We start from the raw sequence: 23,684 nt of genomic DNA, 5'->3' as shown, positions 1-23,684 counted from the left end.
TATGGCAAAAAATCTCATACCTGAACAATCAGTTGTATGGTGGTTATAGGTTATAGCGACCCGATCTTCGCCATTTTCACTGAAAGTATTCTTTTGATAATGAGTGACAACAAAATTTCATGTGCCTAGCTATTTAAATGGATTAGTTATAACGAAAAATCGTATATCTGAACAATCAGTTGTATGAGAGCTACAGGATATAGTGACTCGATCTTTGTAAATTACACTCTAAATTTTCTGTTGATAATTGGTGGAAGGATTGCAAAATTTCATGTTCTTAGCTGCATAAATGGAGAACAGACAGACACACAGACAGACAGACTGACAGACAGACAGACAGACAGAGAGACAGACAGACAGACAGACATAGCTAAATCGACACAGCTCGCCGTTCTGATCATTTAAGTATACACTTTAATGGGTCTATCTCTTCTTATTCTGGTACTTACAAACATCGGACCAAAGTTATAATACCATTTCATGCTCATGAAAGGTATAAATATGTCAATTAGTTATACGGCACTATGTGCCTTTTGTTTAAGCTAAATTAAAGATTGAGTCAATTAGGCGGCACTATGGTCGCGTTCATAAGACGTAGCTGCTTAGCTCATCTGCTACGAAACTGCTGGCAACTGTTGACCCCAAAAGTTACGTCTTAGAAACGGCTTGACGAATGTGCTGCCAAAAGAACAGCTGATAAATGTAAACAAATGAAATTGCAACAAATATAAATAGTTGCGTCGATACTATTTAGAATTCAACGCTGAGCGGCCGCCGTGTTGAAAAAATCGTTCAATGTAACAATGAATTAAACAGTGTAAAATTATATAGCAAACATCTTAAAAACATATATTTAGAAACGTAGTATTATTATAAAATATTTTAGTTACTTTATCACGTCAGTTATATAAAATATAATAAATTTGTTTGCAACTGCCACCTAACAAAGCGGCGTTAAATTTAATATAAGCGGCGTAAGTCTTTTCGATCTACTGTTTAGGTTAAGCCCAATACGTTGAGTTCAGGTAGCGTAAACATTTTCCGCTGGATAAAATGGTGGAAAGTTGCCAACTGTTGGGCTGAGCGTAACTACTCAACTACAACTACGTTTATACGCATTCATAAGTCGCTTTAATTCATTTCGCCGCGATTCAAAACATATGTGTAAACTGAATTTCAATTCGCTTTGAAAGAGCGAAGTGTTTTGGCTCACACTCCATTTCAAATCGGTAGTTTATTTCTCCAGACAGTTAGAAATAGTGTTTAAACACCGCTCTCACTCAAAGCGAATTGGAGATCAGCTGTTCCGCTCAAATTCCAAATAATCGCATCAGTATTTAAAAGCTGATTAATAATAATCGTTTTTTTTCTTTGCCACGATTTTATAATGCCGAATAAAACTAGATTTTTATCACTTTCCATTATGTTAACTTATAAAATGTCAAATGAAAACAGCTTATTGTTTGCTTTTGAAGACGGCTATTTTGATGCCGATATAAAGCCGTAAATATAAACACTAGAGCGAAATGTGTACGGTGGCAATGCGCTTTCAATTAAGTCGATTATTCTGTGCGTATAAACATAGTATGTGTGTTTCTAAGACAAATAGCCAACGGTTGGGCAACAGCTACGTCTTATAAAAGCGCCCTATGTGGCTGTTGGTTAAACTAAATTAAAGATTAAGTTGACTAGGCGGCACTATGTGCCTGTTGGTTAAACTAAATTAAAGATTAAGTTGATTAGGCGGCACTATGTGCCTGTTGGTTCGAACTTAAAACTAAGACTGAAAAATTCGTAAAGCTAAAACTATAAGCTACCCTTCCTGAGCCTGCCTACGTGACCAAAGATGCTTGGTCAGCAAAATAGCTTTTGCGCGTGTAGCGCTCAGCAGAAGTATTTGTTCGGGTGAGTGAATAAGCGGTTGCACGTGTTTCGCTCACTAAAGGTGTTTAGCTTCATTAACTAGGAATTTAGCGGATGCGCGTGCAGCGCAATTCCACTTTTGGTTGCAACAAGACTCCAAAATATGCGAACGGTTTCTATGTTTGCAGAATATTCTGTGGCAATGGAATTTATGTAATGTGGTTTTGGCTATGTGGAGAAGTTTATAAAATGTTGTGTGAGCTCCTCCCTCCGAAATTCCGATCGTTCCCGATTGATTTAAAAAAAAGGGATGTCGTTTAGACTCCTATGCTGCGGCATTTTGACTACCGGCGTTTGAAATGATTCTGGTTTACTATTAATTATTTCAGAATTTCTGCGCTTTTTGCATCTGAAGATTGAAAATATGGTAAGTACTAAGGCTTATAGCCCAAAATGAGTGAATAAGCTGGATTTCAATAAAAGGTTCAGAGAACATATTTTTATAATATTCTTTATATTCAGCTCTTTCATGAGTTTTAAGGATAGTACTTCCTCGAATTCTGAACGTGAATTTGAATGTTGGATTAAGGCAGGCAATGGTCTCAGACTATATTGGTCTAAAGTTGTAAAATTCATGTTATTAGTGGTTAGGTTTCATTAAAGATTCTTATTAAATATGATCCTTTTAAATTCCTAGTATTATTATTAGTAGTAATATTTCCTTCGAAATTATTTAAAAGTATTAATTCACTATTTATTTCAACAATATTTTTAACATGTTCCGTGTTTGTTACGGTGCACTTATATGGTTTATTCTTTATTAAATTTCTTATACAATTTTCGTTTTCCAAATTAACAATTTGGGTTTGTTTGCAAATCCTTATTTCATTTATTAGTTTACAATCTTTTTCTATACCATAATATTCTTCATTACATTTCAATATTTTTCAAAATTTATCTTTAAAATAGTTTCGTTTTTACTTAAAGGCTTAATTATAATAGATTTGCAAATTTATTTACCGGTTTTCGGTACTTTTATCATATAAATTAGGAAGTTATGTTTTACAGCAATTTGAACGTCTGCAAAATTCAAAGATTCTTCTAACAAGCCAAATTGTAAATTTTCTTCTATAAAAATTGTATTTATTCTATGAGCTTCTTGAATGATAATAATAACTGAGTTAATAATGTTAAATGAATTGCTCTTTTAATATTTTCTAACTCATCTTTGATTATGCCAATATTAAATTGTTATGAAGTATTAGGGTGGTTTGAAATTCGTTACTCTTTCCTAGAGACTTTATTATTGAGTTGCTAATTTGTGTGATATTGTTAATTCTTTCGATAATATTTTTGTTAATTACTAGTTGTTGGTTATTATTTTCAATTACTTCTTGAAATTTACTGTTGATGGCTACCAAGTCATCATGGTCAGGATTGCCAGGTATCCATTTCCAGGCTGATCCTATGAAGTCTAGGGATCTTTTATTTTTGTATTTACGTAAGATGTTATTAATGGTTGCGTTGATGTTATTTATCTCGTCTGTTATAAAAGAGTAAAAGGGGTTGTTAGCTGGTATGTTTCTAATGAAGTTTCTGTTTAGTTCTTGTAGTATTGTATAGTATTCCATTATGTTTGTCATGTGGATAATCCGGTAGGTCCCTGTTTGAATTGTGCCAATTCCGTCCTCCATAATAACGATTTCTGTTTGAGTGTAGTCTAACACTTCAAACGAACCATCCCTTAAAATAAGGTTCAGGAAAAAGAGAAATACTATCGTTAACTGCATTCTGGGTGTTGTTGTTACTTTTACAGTTGTTTTTTTGTTGTTCCCTTTTCCACTATCGCTGTTGTTGTTGTAACTTTTTTACAGTTGTTTTTGTTGTTCATTTGCCACTAATGCTGGTGTTGTTACCTTTTTACAGTTGTTTTTGTTGTTCTTTTGCCACCATCGCTGGTGTTGTTACTTTTTTTACAGTTGGTTTTGTTGTTGTTGTTCTTTCTTTTGATGCTATTATTTATTTTTGAATTTTATTCAAAGATTTTCTCTAAATTTAAACACTTATTTTTATGCCCGCTTATTCAATATTCCTTTTTATTTTGGCTGGGAAATCACTTCCCTCCCTTTTTCATAAGTAGGTACTAAGGGGCCAAACTAATTTTTATGGTTCGCGCGTACTTTTTACGTTTTAAACCGTGCCCCACGTTGGGCGCCAATAAATACACGACGTTATTTTTGTTTATTTAAAAATTTTTGGTTTATTTCTATAATTAAATATATGTCAATTAGTTATACGGCACTATGTGCCTTTTGTTTAAACTAAATTAAAGATTGAGTCAATTAGGCGGCACTATGTGCCTGTTGGTTAAACTAAATTAAAGATTAAGTTGAATAGGCGGCACTATGTGCCTGTTGGTTAAACTAAATTAAAGATTAAGTTGATTAGGCGGCACTATGTGCCTGTTGGTTTGAACTTAAAACTAAGACTGTAATATTCTTAAAGCTAAAACTATAAGCTACCCTTCCTGAGCCTGCCTACGTGACCAAATATGCTTGGTCAGCAAAATATTGTTTGCGCGTGTAGCGCTCAGCAGAAGTATTTGGTGGGGTGAGTGAATAAGCGGTTGCGCGTGTTTCGCTCACTAAGTGCTCATTTACACACGGCGATTTTTGTTGCCGCAACTCGACGTTTGTAGGAGAGAGCGTGACGAGGAAAGGAGAGGGGCACCGAGTTGCTCGTGCTCGGGCAACACGCTTTGTGCTCTCGTTCGCCTGTGTAAATTGAACCGCTGTTCACAGCTGACAACAACAATTGCATACACATAAATCTCCGTGTGTAAATGAAACGAGCAACACCAAAAGGGAATGTAAAAATCGCGGCGACAAAAGTTTTCGTGTATAAACGCAGTCTAAAGGTGTTCAGTTTCATTAACTAAGAATTTAGCGGATGCGCGGGCAGCGCAATTGCACTTTTGGTTGCAACAAGACTCCAAAATATGCGAACGGTTTCTATGTTTGCAGAATATTCTGTGGGAATGGAATTTATGTAATGTTGTTTTGGCTATGTTGAGAAGTTCATAAAATATTGTGTTAACTTACATAGTGCATAGGGCGACATCTACCTCTCAACTGTAGAGGTATATGTCGCCCTATGCACTATTCTTTTTTATAGGAACTTTGCAAATCAAAGGTTTTATGGTGTCTGGACACACAACATTGAAGGTTTCTGGATCCACAACATTGGAAGTTTCTGGATCCACAACATCGAAAGTTTCTGGAGTCACAACATTGCAAGTTGATAAAAGCGTTGTAAAATTGTACCAAGGAGACAGGCCTGGGTTTTAGCCGAGACAAAACTGACCTAGGGCTTTTTACCAGGAAGTAAAAAATAGTCTCACTTCAGTTCCCTGCTAGAAGGTAGGGGAATACTCAAAATATTTATGCATAGTACTAGACAAAAAGCTGACCTGGGCACAAAATATCCAAGAGCGTATTAAAAGAGCAACGGTAGCCCTCCACAGCTGAAGGGGTGCAATTAGACGTAGCTGCAGAAGTGAAGAAGATCCAGAAATCTTGCGGTACCTGTTATGAAAATGTCCCGTACTATGTAAAATAAGACGAAAGATCATGGGTTCTGAATTTCTCGAAGGTTTAACTGACATACCCGAACTAGGAATACAATAACTTTGGGATTTCGCAGACTCCACACGCTGGTTTAATTTATGTATTTACTACTTGTTCTACTTTTGTGAAATAATTTTGTTATGAAGTATATGTATGTAGTTAAGTATAAGTCCTTCTGAATTATACATACATATTCGCTTAGTTTTAAATACTCAATAGGAAATAATAAAAATTAAAAGTTTAGTGAGGGCCGTTTTCTCATCTAACCTTTAGATTACCGGCCACTTTATAGTCTCGATATACGAGTTTTCGTTTTCTCATCAGCGCATTAAAATCTCGAATCGATAAATTGTTGCTCACCCGATGCAACCTTTTAAAATTTGTACTAGAGTCCTGCACTGAATGTATAAAACACAACGTTGAGCTGCTTGCGAGAAACTAAAGCTCGTCGTGTCACACGTACTTGTTGTCGGCTCGTGTTGATGGCGGTCTGTTTGATAGTGGCGCAAAGCGTTGACAAGCATTAGTGTGTTAGTTTGTTGTGATATGTAAAATGAGCAAGTTCGCGGAAGATAAAGATTTTACGTTGCGGTTTATTGAAACTTATGCGTATATAAACTTTTCATCCACAACTTTTTCTTTTTAGTCTTTCTTTTTTTTTCTTTTTTTCTAATAAAACTACTGCAGTGGCAAGTAGCAAAAAATCGTCATCCGATGAAGACATGTTTACGTCCGCCCACTACGAAATTTTATTGCAAATGGTGTTGACGCTTTATGCTTGAGTGTCGCCGGGCAAGCTTCAAGCACCCGACATTCAACCCGACACTCACACATGTACTCGTTGCTGGGGTAACCAACAACGGATGCTTGAAATCGCCGACGAGCTTAAGTGTGAAGCAAGCGAAATAATCACGGAGAGTGAGCAAGTGTGAATGGCGCTAGTGAGCTTGTGTTGAGCAAGTAATCACAAGTGTTTCGCTTATGAGCTCCAATTCATATTGCTCACTAGCTTCGTTTCGCTTACAATTATGAATCTGAAAGGCTTGTGAATAAACGCAAGAGCTCATTTGCTCGCAAGCCACTTACGCCATTTGAGCAGTTGCGCTGCGAAGCAAACGCTAGAAAATAAAGTTGTATGGAAATTAAGTGCAAGGAACTTTTTTTAGCAAATAAGAGTTTACAAATTGCTTGATTATAAAGCCCTAGGTATAAATATGAAACATTTTTAATACAAAAGAATTATGTTTATCAAATTTAAACTCTTTGAACTAAGTGGACAGCATGAATGTAAAATCAGGTACTACTTGTTCGTATCGAAGTTTTTCTATTATTATGTATGTATGCATACATTTAGGACGGTTTTACTTTCTTATTTTGTAATTATAGTTTTTATGTTTCAACTTAAATTGTGGCGGGAGGGACAAATTGAGCATCGGTATAAAAAGTAATCGCAATATATTTACTATTCTATGAAAAAATATTTTTACCTAAAACTTATAGCCATATTCATACAAAATAACGTAGCTTTAAAAAGGTTTATAAATTGAAAACATCAATCTATAAAGCTGTTTAAACCATGTTAAAAGTTAAGGTAGTTTCAGTAAACAACTTTTTGATGGATACTGGGTGTTTTGAAGCTTCATAATTTGTTCATGTTGCAAATTTGTTAATACTTAAAAATGAATTAGCAAATTTCGAGATGGGGATTTTTTCCACAGTTATTAAGTGTAAATATTTGAGTATTCTTAGACGAAACCAAACAAGTTTAGTACAGGATATACATATGTATTGAAAATATGCACATAAAAAGAATGCAATTTAACTTCGAAATACAATGGATATTGGCATCCTACTTACGTTTATGGTATTTCTCACTCCAACCCCAAACTGGAAATTAATCTATGTGTATGTAGTTACGTTAACATTATTAAACGATTTTATTTAATAAATTCAACAAACCCATCAAGATGTAATTTTTCTGATCATCTTATTTTCGTATTAGTTTTGTTATCTTTTAACTTCAGATTTAAATATCGAAATTACAAAAGGAAGCGCTGGAAATTTAAAAACATTTGTACCATCTTCCTGGAAGTGGTATTTTGTATTTTAGTAGCTTCCAAATGCCTAACGCATTTTTCTTTCCGTTGGTGCATACTACTTCAAATTAAATGTAGAAAAATGTATAATTACAGGCTTATAAGCCTTAATATATGTTTGTATCGGCAGCTCCACACAGTTTGGACATATATTGTAACTTTAAAAAAGTAAAAGCCGTAAAATAAGACAATTTCCTATTAGACTGTAAATGATATTCTAAATAGATTAAAACACATAAATATCGATAATATAAGCGAATTCCTAATTTAACCATGCCACCACTCTATTCTAATGTATCAGTAGTTCATTTGGCTCAATATTATGACAATGCAGCAAAAGTTATTTAATATAAAAAATCACGTTTCCTTACTATTTTTGTGAAAGTTTTTCTCCATTGATAACCACGATATCTTTTATTGTTCTACTTTTTGAGTACAAAAATTATACAAATCCAGCAATTTTAAATATTAATATTGTTCTGAAAACACCAAGTTCTTTAAAAATTGCGATAAAACGAATTACTAAAATGGAGTATTTTAGATACTATTTCCCAACGAATAGTAGTATAAAAATTAAGATCGGCAGCACTGAAAATAAGCATGCCGATCTTGTCAAAATCACAACAAACACGTCGCTACTGACAACACCTTGTTATTATTCCACCATGCAATATGATCACAATGTGTTTTCAATTCGAAATCAAAGATAGACAGCCTATGCAAATTTTTGTGATTGTAGAAGTATACGTGTATATCTGTAAACTACTACATAGAATGAAGTGCCATATCACAACAGGGGCGGATCAGAGAATTTAACAAACAAATAAAAATTTTACGGTCTCATGTTTCCTTCAAACCGCAGTTAACGCAAACGAATTTTGTTCAAAATTAAATTTTGATGCATAAACGCTCTTAGACAGTCTTTGCACCTGTGCGGAGTTGTCTTGACAACTTGAAGAACGCATGGTCTGGCCATAATTCGAAATTTTTTACAGCGATTATGATGTGTATTTACCGCTATCACCGCTAAAAGTGTAAATAAATTCTCGACATACACCCTAAAGTCCAAACATACGCCACAAAAGAAAATTAAATGACCAATTTCTCATTTGCGGGGCGCTTCGGAATCGACGCATTCGACTTTACGCATATTTTCTTATTCTGAATCGGCATTTCGGCTAAAATTTGCTTTCATTTTCTAAATATTTACTCTCTGTCAGATTTTTGTTCATCTAGACTCTAGGTCCTAGACTATTTCTGCTTCAAGAAGTAAGTTTTGAAAAAAAATCCTAAATTTTTTTGCGCTTAGGGCTCGATATGTCGACTTTTTTCGAAGCTCTTCGTTTTTTCGATATCCGAAAAATTGGAAAATAGGAGGTGTTTTTCCTAACTAATGGCGTTTTCTTTTCTACCGAAAAATGTTGCCTTCTCAGTGCCCTCTACGCACAAATACTAAGGAGAGGGCATTGAAAAGGCAACAGTTTTTGTAGAAAAGAAATCGCCATAAAACAAAACTTATTTACACATGAAGCTGTGTGGCATATGATAGTTGACCGAATCCAATAAAGCACGCTATTCATTTCTGTTCTGTGCGTATGAATGCCAACTGGAAATGCCATCTGATGCCAAGTCCTTCTGTAACTGGTACGTTTTTCCTCTGCCACCACAGCGCCTGCAGTGTTTCTCATAGATATACAAATATTGTATTTTTTGTTAATTTTTCATCTGAATTATTTTTCAATAAGAATTTGTTAAACCGCTCCTGAATTTTGAAAAGTAGAAATGTCAGTTTGGGTACATTCTCTTATCGGATCTCTCTTTCTTTTTTGAGTATATCGACACTCTGATGTTGGGGAATGTACTTTGAATGTACTAGCAATATGCGAAGTACTACATATATGGAATAAGGCCATTAACAAAAACGAAAAATTCAAATATAATGACGTTCAAGAAATTAAAAAGAAATGTGCTTCGATCACAATTTCTTAAATTACTTCTCAAGAAATATATGCCCGTTTAGCAAGAAAATTTACAGTAACGGTCAAATAGGTACTTTTTCAAGCAGCAGAAATATGAAAAATATTTGTCGTGATTTTTATTGACTGCAATATTGTAAGTACAGAGTAAAAAACACTTCTATTCTATTTTATAACAAGGATTTTGTTGCTAAACAACAATGACCACATGTAAAGAAATAAAGATGTTTTTTTCGCTCATTTTTATTTATCTACATAAATATTATTCTAAAACAAGGCGCTTATTCCCAGCGATCTACTATTATACATCAAATTAAAGTGCTCGATCTGAAACTTTGCACAAACTTTTCACATTTAAGATTCATTGAACCACTTTCTAAATATTTGCGTCGAAAGCTTTTACAATTTTTACATTGAGCAAAGCATTGTCTCAGAGGGACATAAAAGAATGAAAAATAGTTCCAATTATTCGCTTTCGTCCCTATTTTTGTTTCATATCGAGCAATGCATTGCTACGTTCGTACGAATTAGGTAGCGATACAGCAGTAGATCTGCAAAACAAAAATGTTGCTTTTGTCTCTAAATAGTGTAAATTTATTTTCAATTTTGTATATTTTTAAAAAGCTGGAACACTTAAAATAGAAGTCCTGGCAGACGGACTGAGAGAACGGTATTTTAAACTCTCCATATATTTTCGTTTCAGAGAATCTGATAGTTTTAGTTTTAGTCAATGTTATTGTGGCTTATTAACATTTTATTTTCAATATTTTTATTGAGCTTTGTTGTATAAACAATCGTGGTACAAAACTCAATAAAAATATTAAAAATAATATAATTCAGTTTTTTCTTGCGGGTTAGAGAACTCTCGCCGGACTCAAAAATTAAGATAAGATATTTATTTGTACTGAAATTTTGTAGTTAACTACCGATTCGGAGTAATTAATCAACACCACTTGAAGGATCGATTAATTCCGGGTTCAAAAAATAAGCACTGTACGATAGTTAATAAAGATATGGTTATTATGTTGTACGTAAAAGAAAATGTTTACTATGGCGTCGATATCTACTGTCGGTTCTGAATATCCACAGGAGAATGTAGGAGTACGAGAGTTGCACCTCATGACTTGATACTAAAACTCGGAGCAGTTGTGATGTTAGTCCGCTACCTAAATATATACATATGAAGGGTTTTAGATAATGGTCTCGCCTAATAGTTAAAGAACTACAATATAATTCTTTGAATGCCGCAATACAAATATGTATGTACATATAAAGGGTTAGTTAATGAACATGTGATTCACAAGGGAAATGAATTTTACTACCCCATATAAATTTACAGCCCAGCGAATCAACATTTCCCTATGTATATAAACGCCAATTCAAAACTATTGTAGCGTTCGCAATAACAATAAATATGTAAGGTCAGACCCTAACAAGGGGATTGCTTTACGCATGGCCAGCTATGTATACGTACGGAGTGTAGCATGATCTTGCCAAAATTCCAAAGTTAAAGTTAAATACCAATGCATGTGGTTTTTAGAATAAATAAATATACAGATTTTTTAGACCACGGAGCACGCCGAATTTCGGGGATTATTACTAGTTTCCTTTATTATAAAAAACAAAAAATTTTTAATGGCACACAAATATTGACAAAAAATAATAAAACTCAAAGCTAGTACATTTTTTTAAATGAAATTAATGTAATTAAAAACTTAACTTAAAAATACAATGGGAATTTCTAGAAATAAAAGTATTTACATTTTTGGGAAAAATTAAAAAAAACGTGTGTAAAAAGGCCACTTTTTAAATAAATCACACTTTATTCCAGGAATATAGTCATGTAATAGATTATTATATTTTATAAATCTAGCTTTCAGTATTTTGTGATGGCAAACAAGTATAAATAATTGTTTCCAGAAGGATATATTCTACCGAAAATTACAAGAAAATACTTTTTCACGAAGACTTTATTTTAAACGATTCAGCGCAAGTTTCGTCTCAATTTAGTAGTCTTAGCCGGTTAGAGCTATGGGGTATAGTCGTTGCGCTGGGTATGCAGTTACAGTTGCATGGCTATACTCAATCCCGACTCTTGCGTCCTCGTTCGCGCACTCTGGGCAACGTGAGCAACCCATGTGCGAGATGCGGTAACCAATCCGAGCGGAGCCTTGGGTCACGGCAGAAAGAGAGGGAGCTTCGGTGGGACCACTCCGACTTATTCGGTTTAAGGCCTCACTGAAGTCTGCAGCATCTGTTCACCAGTAGGTGCGCCTGCAAGCGGGCGTCTGCTTCGAGCAAGCGGATCGCTATATAAACGTGTATTTGGTTGCGAAACCATCCCCGTCCCACAAATGGGTTGTGCGCTGGGTTTGGGACCCGCCACGTAAAAACCACATCCAGTGAAGAAGCAAGGCAGAGCCGCGGATGACAACCCCCTTATGATGACGACCACGGCAAACGTTTAAAGGACTACGATTTGAGGGTATGCACCTGGAATGTCCGGACCCTTAATGGGGAAGGTGCCTCTGCCCGGCTGATTGATGTCCTTGTAAGGACAAAAGCTGGCATCACCGCCATCCAAGAAATGCGTTGGACGGGCAGGGCAAGCAATGTCTGGGGCCTTGAGACGTCTACTACAGCTGCCATGTAAAGGAGCGCCAATTCGGAGTTAGATTTGTGGTGGGAGAGAGACTCCGTCGCCGAGTACTGTCGTTCACCCCGGTGTACGAGCGTCTAGCCACAATCCGCATCAAAGCGAGATTTTTCAACATCTCGCTCATCTGCGCCCATGCCCCGATGGAAAAGAAGGATGAGGCATCCAAGGATCTCTTCTATGAGCGCTTGCAACGTGAATATGAGCGCTGCCCCCGACATGATGTCAAAATCGTACTTGGCGATTTTAATGCCAAGGTGGTCAAGGAAGGGATCTTTGGCGCCACTGTCGGAAAATTCAGCCTCCACGACGAAACGGCCGATAACGGAATGAGGCTGATCGACTTCGCCGGGGCCCGAAACATGGTAATATGTAGTACTAGGTTTCAGCATAAGAACATCCACCAAGATACGTGGCTGTCTCCGGATCGAAAAACGTGAAACCAAATCGATCATGTTGTGATAGAGGGAAGGTACGCTTCCAGTGTTTTAGACGTACGCATACTCCGAGGCCCAAACATCGACTCGGACCGCTATATTGTTGCAGCCAAGATACGCACTCGCCTCTGTGCAGCAAAAAATGTGCGCCCAAATATGCAAGGAAAGCTTAACGTCGAAAAGCTGCAATCACAACAGATAGCCAACGCCTTCGCTACTCGACCCTCACACCTGCTCTCAGAGAGTACTCTTCAACAAACAGACATATGCGAGCAGTGGAACTACATTTCCCGCTCACTAAGTACCGCCGCCGAAGAAGTAGTCGGATTTCAGCGAGCCCGAAAGAACAACTGGTACGATCAGGAGTGTCAGGAAGCTGCAGAGGAAAACGATGCCGCCTACATGGCCACGCTGCGATCGGGCGCAACGCGCGCTCTGTGGGACCGCTATAGGGATCTGAAGAGGGAAGCGAGACGTATTTGCTGCAATAAGAAGAGAGAGGCCGAAATACGTGAGTGCGAAGAGCTTGAAATTCTGGCCGACAGAAAGAATGCCCGAAAATTTTACCAGAGAGGTAGGCGACTTACGGATGGTTTCAAGACCAGGGCGTACTCCTATAAGAATAATAGTGGCGACCTAGTAACTCATGTCCAGAGCGTATTTAAATTATGAAGGGAACACTTTTACACGCTACTAAATGGTAGCAGCACGGAAATTTGTGGAGAAGAAGAACCCGAGCCCGCAGTCGATGATAATGGAGTCGACGTTCCACCGCCTGACTATGACGAGGTACGTATAGCAATAACGCTTCTGAAAAACAACAAAGCTGCTGGAGCTGACAGCCTGCCAGCTGAGCTATTCAAGTACGGCGGCGAGGAGTTGATAAGGTGCATGCATCAACTCAATGAAGTGATTGGGCCTTATCAGTGTCGCCTTAGACCTGGAAAATCCACCATAGACCAGGTATTCACAATACGCCAAATCTTGGAAAAGACCCGCGAGAAAAGGATCGACACTCACCACCTATTTGTCGACTTTAAAGCCGCTTTTGACAACACTAAAAGGGGTTGCCTATACGCCGCTATATCTGAATTTGGTATCCCCTCAAAACTCATACGGCTGTGTAAAATTACGTTGAGCAATACCACCAGCTCCGCCAGAATTGCGAAAGGCCTCTCCGAGCCGTTCGCCACAAAACGGGGTTTCAGACAGGTCGACTCCCTTTCATGTGACTTTTTTAATCTGATGTCGGAGAAGATAATAAGAGCTGCAGGACTGAACCGCTCAGGAACAATTCACTAAAAGAGCGTGCAAGTTCTGGCTTATGTCGATGACATCGACATCGTCGGTAACAAAAACCTTGAAGTCTGTTCTACCTTTTCCAAGTTGGATAGGGAAGCAAAGCGAGTGGGTCTGGTGGTAAACGAGGACAAGAAGAAGTATCTCCTGTTATCAAACAGAACCAGCATTAACACCGATAATAATGTCAGCATTGAAATCCAACACAGAATCACTCTTGCCAACAAGTGCTACTTATTCCAGAATTCCTGATTAATGAACTGCAAATTTTAATTGGTTAAGAATTCGTGTTGGTTTTTCATATTTTTATTTGCTGGCGGGTTCACCCATAATAATAACACCATCCCCTTTCTAGCTATAATTTAATTAGGTATAAAACTGCAAACTAGAATTATCTCAAAGTTCTTATTAAAAAGTCTGTAGTAAAATTTTATTGAATTTGTGTATGTGTTCATGAATAAACTATGAGCCACTTAACTCATCTAGCGGTATACACTAGTTTACAAGCAAGCTAAGCAATTGTGAGAGAGTAACATTTTTTAGTGAGAGCAAGTTTGAGTGAACAATGGGGTGATTCATGAGCATGTGAGCATATTCATAAGCTGAGCTATTCACTGCCGAACTCTGATTTGTACCCAATAAAAAATTTTGGTTTGGTTTTGGTGCATGAGTCAGATATATTACATTATTCATCCAAGGTTTTGGTTTTTGCTAACAGTTGCTCTTGCTCTATATTTGCTTATACAACCAACCTTTGAAATTTTATGACGAATGTAGTGAAGTTTCACTCTCGGAAATGTAGTGAAGTTTCACTCTACGGCATAACAAATTAATTTTTACCGGTAAGAAAAGAAAACGAAAACAAGTTAAATTGAGGAACAATTTATCTGCCCTGTTAGTAAAGGCAACTTTACTGCTTTATTATTAACATTAGGAAACGGCCCTAAGGGTTTTCTTTACTCAACGTTATTGTCCATTAAATGCCGTTAACGAATTATTAACTGATTCTGAGTGGGAAATTCTTCGAATGGTACCGTGACATAGCCCCAAGTGGCATAGTCCAATTTTAAAATTTGGGGTAATGTCACTTCTTGTGTAGTGACATAAACCCCATTTTTTTACTTGTCGTTATATCACTATATAAGGAGTGAAATATTTCCAAACGAAAAGACGACAAAATTCCAAATCTCTCAAGTAATTTTGCAAACCAAAAGAATTTAGAATGTGCAAGAATAATGATAAATGACATTTTTGTCAAAACACTGTCATAGGAGCTGGCTTTGCCTACAATATTTTCTTGTCAACGCCTATAGGCGATCTAATATTACAACATATTTATGTATAACTGAGAATCAATACTTACTAGACGCGACGTTTTTTAAGGTTCTACGATGTGGATACAAGCAATTGTTTATTATGTTCCCTTACTAAGTAGAATTCTCCTTTCTGTATTGCCGAATAAGAGGGGAAGAAGTATTTTTGCGCAGAACTTCCTTCTGCGTAGGCGGCCTTTGGCCGCGCTTAGGGATTATAACACTTACTAAGTAGAATTCTTCTTTTTGTGTTGCCAAAACAGAGGGGCGGAAGTATTTTGGCGCAGAACATCTTTCTGCGTAGGCGGCCTTCGGACGCTGTTAGAGATTATAACCCTTGCGAAGTAGAATTATCTTTTCTGTGTTTCCGGAAAAGAGCAGAAAAAATATTTTTGCGCAGAAAAGATTTTAATAGAAAATTTATTTTTCATTTCTTTAGTGTGTTCTTATATGCTTTTTTTATTTTTCTTGAGACCGGGAAAATATGCTTTAGCCTCAAAAATGACATTATACCAATTGGGGTTATGACACCTAATAAGAAGTGACATAACTCCAAGTATAACTCATATAAGTTACTGTATAAGGAGTGACATAATTCCAAATTTTAAAATTGCAGTAATGCCGTGCAGTAATGGGTTATGTCATGGTACCCTTCAAATCTATACTGAGCAGCCATTTATGTAATAATTAAACTGTCCATGACTTCGGCTGTTAGTGTAATTAATTTAAAATTTTTATATGGAGGCTATATTACTCGACTAGGCCTACAATTACTACATTATAATTTAAATTCCACTATTACGCAGTGTTATTAGTATTCGAAAGAAAACATATCTATTAATACTTACGTCTGTTTCCACTGTATCGCTACCATTCATTATCGCAAACGAGCTATTGTGCTGCGATAAACGTTGCTGAATCTGAGATATGTCTACAACAGAGGAGCTATCATACAGGACAGCGGCGGTTACAATACTTCTTTTCATTGCATCTACACTTGCTCCCATAATTGTTTTGGCGACTAGCTCATCAGCTTGCAGCGGTCTAATATCGTGTATAATTACTTTTCCTCCCGTTATTGTGGAAAGTGTTTCTTCAGTTTTCGCTTTGTCAGGATTTCCGCCTGGCACTACAAAAGTCAGAGTACGGCTTCGACTCTCCGGTGGATATATACGGATAGTAGTCGTGCTGAACCGCACTGGTACTCCTAAATCATAAGCACGCGCAGTTAGCAGGAATATGTCGCCATCATTGTTAGATAAGGTTTGGCGTCGTAATCTCGTTTTGGATCGCAACGTTATTTTCTCTCGAACTATCAATTCGCCAGTTATTTTATCCAAATAAAATTTATTTTCGTAATTACCATTGATTATTTCATATCGAACTTCATTGTTGGGCGCTGTGGCATCATTGTCAATGGCGTGTATAACAGCAATGGATGTAAAGCTTTTCAAGCCTGCCGATAATATGAATTCATAAAGATCTTTCTCAAAGATTGGAGTTTCATCATTGACGTCAATTAATTTTATAACCAGAGGAACTTGAGCGCGATTACCAGTGCCATCATTGTCGCGGGCCTCTACATATAGATGGTATTCCGGCATTATTTCACGATCAAAACCGTGATTATTGGTCGATACTGTGATGAGCCCTGACTCTGCATCTAGATTTAATGAGGTATTTAAATAGCCCAAAATTGCTGTATATCGAACACGTCCGCCTAGACCTGCCTTGTCTACGTCGCTGGCTTTAACTTGGACAACTTTGGTCCCGACAGTCATATTTTCTGGAAGTTCTACAGTATACACAGGGTGTTCAAATATCGGTGGGTTATCATTAACGTCGTTAATGTACACCGTGACATTCGCAGCTACTGAAAGATTTGTTGCTGGTCCTAATTCTTGTGCTAAAATTTGGAATTGCACCGAATAGCGTTCTTCGTAATCTAATAACACATTATCACGTACACGTATTAGAAATGAAGTACTGCGTTCAGCAACATTGGGTGTAATCTCGAATGTCCCGTTATTGTTTAGCAAGGTTAAAGAGAAGACTCCATTTTTTCCGGTATCATCATCGTACACACGAGGCAAATATGGATCCGCAAATGTCAAAGCAGTTCCTTGTGGAGCATTTTCATCCACCCTAGTGACATAGCTGAAAAGATGTTAAATGGTAGTATTTGTCTATATAATGAAAATTAATCAAAATAACGTAACGCAGTTAATAACCAATTAAAGAGTCAGTTAGTGCAGATTAAAAGCATAGACAGGCGACAGCGTTGATCTGAATCAACTTTTCAATTCGGAATTATCTCGGGAATTAACTGCAGTTGATAAGGATTAATTCTTATAGTTACTTCCCAAAACTAATTCGGGTCAAGGAAATTTTCGATGATAACACTGGTCAGCGGCCAAAAATAAATAAAGCAAACAAGTGAGAAAACAGTGCAAGCAAGTTCGCATCCACGGTAACTAAGTGGTTACCAATGTGTACTGCAAATCAGTCGCACCCAGGTTCGATCCCCACTTTATTTTATTTCATCTTGCTTTATATTTTTTTCTTTTTGTTATATCACATATTTTTTTTTCAAGTTAATCATTGTTTAGTTTAATTTTAATTAAATTTATATTATACAACTATAATAAAGACCTAAAGTTTTACACCGACTCCGAACGGCGATTGTATTTTTATGAGAAGCTGTTTTTCATGGCAGTATACACTGGGCGTTTTGCCATTGCCTGTCGAGGGATGACCGCTATTAGAAAGAGCTTTTTTCTTTTTATTATTTGATTGTGGTCGGAAACCTGGGAGGTTTGTCCATGCCTGCCGAGGGGCGACGGTTATTAGAAAAAGCTTTTTTGTTTCTGTTTTTTGATTACGGTCGTGTAACAACTTAACGTTAAACTAAGTATGAATGTATTTAGCTCTAATTTATTTAAGTTACAAATATTATTTTAATATAAAATAAGGAAATATAATTAAATCGCGTGAAAAGGCGCACGGGAAAGCGACGTCTAAGAACCAAGAAGCAAGCAAACCTCATTGACAGAACAAAAGAAGAACGATACATGGAAAACAGCAAAATTGTGTTTCCAGATGTATTCTAGTTTCGGGTTACGATACATGATCTCCTCCGCAACTATTTCATAGTTCCGCTACGTGCTGATCGTCGCATTAGTATGTCGTCTCTGCGCAGTTTTTCTCCAGTTGAAGAGAGTTTTTTATAACCTTTGTTTCGGGTCTTGATTTGGTTGTTATGCCTCCTTAGTACGCCTTGATCGGTTTTCACTTTGTACATGACACCTCCAAGATTTGTCAGAATGATACCCGAAATCCAAGGCCCCTAGCAACATTTTTCACAACTACCGCATCTAATGAGTGTATATGATGCTGAATGCCGTGGTCGGTGCAAAATTGCTGAAATGTGGAGGCTATAAATTGTCGCCCGTTGTCGCAAAATTTAGTTAAGGGCTTTTATAGTCGCAGTGGATATTATATGTCGCATTTTTACTACGAATGGAAATTTTGATAGGCATCTACAACAATAGCCACATTGAATCTAAAAATGACCCATCGAAATCTAAATGGATACGATGCCAAGATGCATCAGCTGCAGGCGAACAAGAAAACTCTGGTGCAGGAGATGAAGAGCTGTGCTCTTGACAAGGTCTGCAGTTAGGTACGCGTTGCTCGATGCCTGCTTTTGAGAGGTTTTCCAGCCACCCCACCTCTATATACTTGCTTACTTTTTTAAGAACCACATCGGGTGAGTTAGTTTGCGAAGGCGTGATTCGCTTAACGGGAATTTGTCTAGTTGTTACTCAACGTCCACCTGAAAGCATAGATTTCCTATATCAAAGTCAACGTCGCACAGTGTTTCGACTATATGGAGGCAGGTGGAAATAATAGTTAACCTGTCGCTGAGACTTGACTCGTGGTCTAATTTTACTTAGGGATAAGCAATTATGAAATTTGATAAAGATCGGATAATTGCCACGCCTTACACTGTTGTAGGCGGTAGCTTTAACTTTCATCCGATTTCTATGTAGTTTAGTTACTTATCTCTCTTTTATAACGAAACCTTAAAGGTAAAATATGGAGAAGATTGGATCAACATAACGTCTACAACTCGCAAAAAATATGGGTCCAATCATTAAATGTGGTGGAATTCCGGTTAATTATTGTTTTCTGCTTTCCACTGTCTGAACAACAAAGGTTATACTTAACAAATAAGAAACTCTAAGTTCGGGCGGAGCCGAACATTAAATACCCGGCGGGGTGTACCAATTTTGAGAAAACCAGCGTCCTTAAATTTCGAAATATTGAAGTTTCAAGCATTTCTGAAATTTACCGTTATATGAAAAGCGGCCGTAATTTTAATCCGATTTCAATAATTTTCAACGTTTTGCTTCTAGGTGGCAAATAGAATAACCACACCGAGTTTGGTACAAATTGGTAGAACGGTAACCGAGATACATATATGTGATCATAAGTGGGCGGTGCCACCGCCATTTTCCAAAATTTTATCAAAAGCGTATTTCTTGGTAAAGAATTGTTGCAAGCATCAATTTTGAATAAATTAGCTTTAATATTTCCTGATTTACCGAAGATTTCGTATTTCTCTAAATTGCCGTTGTATGGGATTTGTGCGTGGTTATTGTTCGATTTCAAAGATTTTCGGCCGTATCGTATTTTATATCAAGGCCAACAACTGTGCCAAGTTTGGAAGAAATCGGTGCAGCGATTACCAAGATATACACATTTAACCATAAATAGGCGTGGTTATTGTCCGATTTTGCCCATTTTCAATACCATCCGTCCCACGCCAGAAAGAAGTGCACGTACCAAGTTTCGTTAAGGTATCTCAGTTTTTACTCGAGTTATCGTGTGCACAGACGAACGGACGGACGGACAGACAGTCACAATCGATTTCTCTTTTCATTCTGATCATTTATGTATACATTTGTCTATGTGTCTATTTGTATATGTGAACAAAGTTATAATACCTTTGTGCACAAGTGCGCTCGGGTATAAAAATTACGTAGCTGTAAACATTTTTTTCTCCCAATACTTGGTGTGATTTTTTCCTAGTTCGAAAAACTATTTTCTCGAAATTACGCAAAAAGGCTGAAAATCGAAAAAATAAGAAAATAACACTTTCATATATTTGCAACGTCGCGCAAAGAGATCCCATTATATTCTCGAAAACAACATGAAATTTGCCAAAACATGTGTCTAATTTCAAGACCTGACCTACCGGTACTCACACTTTTTTTTATCCCCCAGCGCACTTGTGCGCAAGGGTATTATAACTTTGTTCACATAACGGTTGTTTGTAACAGGCAAAACGAATCGAGATAGATATAGACAAATGTATACATAAATGAGCAGAATGAAACGAGAAATCAATTAAGCGGTGACTGTCTGTCCGTCCGTCCGTCCGTCTGTGCACACGATAACTCGAGTAAAAATTCAGATATCTTAACGAAACTTGGTACATGCACTTCTTTTGGGCGTAGGACAGATGGTATTGAAAATTGGCGAAATCGAACAATAACCACGCCTACCTCCCATATAACGGTAATTTTCAGAAATACGATAACTGCGATATTTTAGTAAGTACTGAAGATAATTCACTCAAAATTGACATTTAGAATAAGTTTTAGACGAAAAATAAGAATATTAAAAATTTTTGGAAAATGGGCGTAGCCACGCCCACTTATAGTTACATGTGTATATCTTGGTAACCGCTGCACCAATTTCCAAACTTGGCACAGTTGTTGACCCTGGTACAGCACACCAAATGACTGAAAATTTTTAAAATCGGACAATAACCACGCCCACATCCCATATAACGGTAATTTCTAGAAATACGAAATCCTCGATAAATCAGTAAATATTAAAGCTAATTGATTCAAAATTGATGGTTGCAACAATTCTTTACCAGGAAATACGTTTATGATAAAATTTTGGAAAATGAGGCGCTTTTATGATCACATATGTGTATCTCGTTAACCGTTCTACCAATTTGTACCAAACTCGGTACGGTTATTGTGCTTGCCACATAAAAGCAAACCGTTGAAAATTGTTGAAATCGGACTAAAATTACGGCCGCTTTTCATATAACGGTAAATTTCAGAAATGCTTCAAATTTCAATATTTCGAAATTTAAGGATGCTAGTTTACTTAAAATTTATACACCCCGGCTTACCATGTAGCGGTAGCCTTCGGAAAGGTGGAATACATATATTTAATACTTGCGCCGGGTATTTAATGTTCAGCTCCGCCCGAACTTAGACTTTCTTAAGTGTTACTAATAATTTTTAGCATCTTAATATCCAAATCAATTTTTTGGTAAAAAAGGACAACACCAAATAAATGATAAATACCTTCTTCTGAATATTCCATGTCACTTAAAGACTTGATTACTGTTGAAAAAGAAGCGCTTCCTTTAATTAGTTCAGCGTCAAAGCCAACTATACTGATTAGTCGATATCGCGCCGGTTCTAGTATTTCCTTGGAAATGTACCGTTCGTAGAGAGGAGGGGTGAGTGAATGATGTGAAAATTTGTGTTTATGACTTTTAATTTTCTCTCTCTAAGTCCAACCGGTTTTTTTTTTAATCAACTGTCACCATGACTTTTTTCCACCTGCCTCCATATAGCCGAAATACTGTTCTTCGGGTTCCTTAGGTAAACGCGATAGTGCATCTGCGTTACTACATATTTTTATCAGTTGCTCTATACTGAATTTCATAGCGGTGAGCCATTCGCGTGATGGCCCACCTCTGAAGTCGTTGAATCTTTAGAACCAGTAGTTGCTTATCCGGGCTAAATGTTGTCCCCAGTGGCTTGTGGTCTGCCAAAAGCGTAAACGTACGGCCATAAAGATACTGGTGAAATTTCTTAATGCCAAAGACAATCGACAGGGCCTCCTTTTCAATTTGGCTGTAACGCTTCTGATTCTCGCCTGGGGTTTTAGATGCAAACGTCACTGGTTTCTCCGAGCTATCAAGAAGACGGTGGGATAAGACCTCAAGAATGCCATGTGATGATGCGTCTGATGCTAGCAAGATTGCTAATTTGTCATCCAAATCCGAAAGCAGCGGTGTAGTTGATAATTGCCTTTTTAGCTCAGTAAACGACTTATCTTGCTCTTATCCCCACTTATGGCTCGTTCATGGGGCGGAGTTTATTAAGCGGAGCGGCTGTTTGTGCAAAATTATTAATAAATTGACTATTAATTCTATCAAAAATGCCTGCAAATCTTTGAGGTTGCTCGGCCGCGGCAATTCGTTTATTGCTGGAACTTTTGAACTGGTAGGGCTTATTCCATTGGCATTAATGATAAACCCGTTGCATAAAACTGCATTTGGGTTATTGGCATGTAAATCCTTGTGTTGTAGGCGTCTAAAGACCTGTTCTATACTTTCAATTAGGTCATCCAAGGACTTTCCTCCTATTATGATATCATCCAAATAATTAACGCACCCAGGAATATTGACAATAATTTGATCGAGAAGGCGCTGAAATGTAGCTGGTGCGCTGACTACGCCAAAAGGTACGCATTGGTATTCGAATAGGCCGGTTGGCGTGTTGACGACCGTAAGTTTCTTCGATTCATCGTCCTTTTCCACCTGGAGCTATGCATCGGACAAGACAATTTTGGCGAATAACTTACTTTCGCGCAAGGTTTGAAATAATTCTTCAACATTTAGCTGTGCGTTTAAGGCTTTGAAGTTCCACTACAATGGGTGCTCCCGCGTTGGACTTCAGCTGTAAATGCGCTTTAAAAGAAATTGGAGTGGTCCAGTGAGTCGTTGAAGACCGTTGTAAAATTTGTTATGACCTCTTCGCTAGTATTTAAAGTAATTGCTTTAACATGTGCATGGCAAGGGCACAGACATAGTTCCTCTATCAAGTCGATACCAAAAATTTTACCATTTCGCTCAACATTTGTAACAAAAACCCGAAATTGGTTTTCAAAGTAGTCACGTAACCACCGCACCTTGTGCCCTTTTTCAATTTCAGCGTGCCAAAAGTCGTAACTATGCAACGAATGCATGTGTGATGCATCCACCAATATAAGGTTTTGGACCATTGGCCCGCTTAAATTTGCCGTACCTCCCATATAAAGAATAGTGCTAGACGTTCATCATTCTTACATTTAAACTATTATCTTATCAGTATTTATAATTGAAACGCCAAAATATTTTTGGCTATTCTAAAGTTCTTTTTTTTTGCTCCGAATACGATAACGCCACATTGGATCCGCCAGTTTCTATTTCAAAAATCCGACATCAGATTTGAAATCAGCGACCTCGAAAAAATTATAAAATTTGGTCGCCATATTGGACCCGCCTTTTGGAATAAAATTTCAAATAAAAAGGAATTTTCTTTTGACACAGTTATCGAT

The 23,684-nt window shown here is 37.1% G+C and overlaps 1 protein-coding gene across 1 annotated transcript in view; it reads right to left on the bottom strand.

Annotated features, from left to right (window-relative positions):
* The window catches only part of LOC118735542 (cadherin-86C-like), a 403,126-nt gene that overhangs the window by 354,431 nt on the left and 25,011 nt on the right, over window positions 1-23,684 (bottom strand). The window contains exon 3 of the mRNA XM_036465349.1: window positions 16,115-17,423. Within this exon, the coding sequence (XP_036321242.1) occupies window positions 16,115-17,423 (1,309 nt within the window). The remainder of the gene's footprint in view (window positions 1-16,114; window positions 17,424-23,684) is intronic.

The sequence above is a fragment of the Rhagoletis pomonella genome, unplaced genomic scaffold (assembly GCF_013731165.1).
Source record: "Rhagoletis pomonella isolate Grant_MI unplaced genomic scaffold, Rhpom_1.0 Rhpom_scaffold_00001, whole genome shotgun sequence".
NCBI classification, from domain to species: Eukaryota; Metazoa; Arthropoda; class Insecta; order Diptera; family Tephritidae; genus Rhagoletis; species Rhagoletis pomonella.
This window is presented reverse-complemented; position numbering and strand designations above follow the sequence as displayed.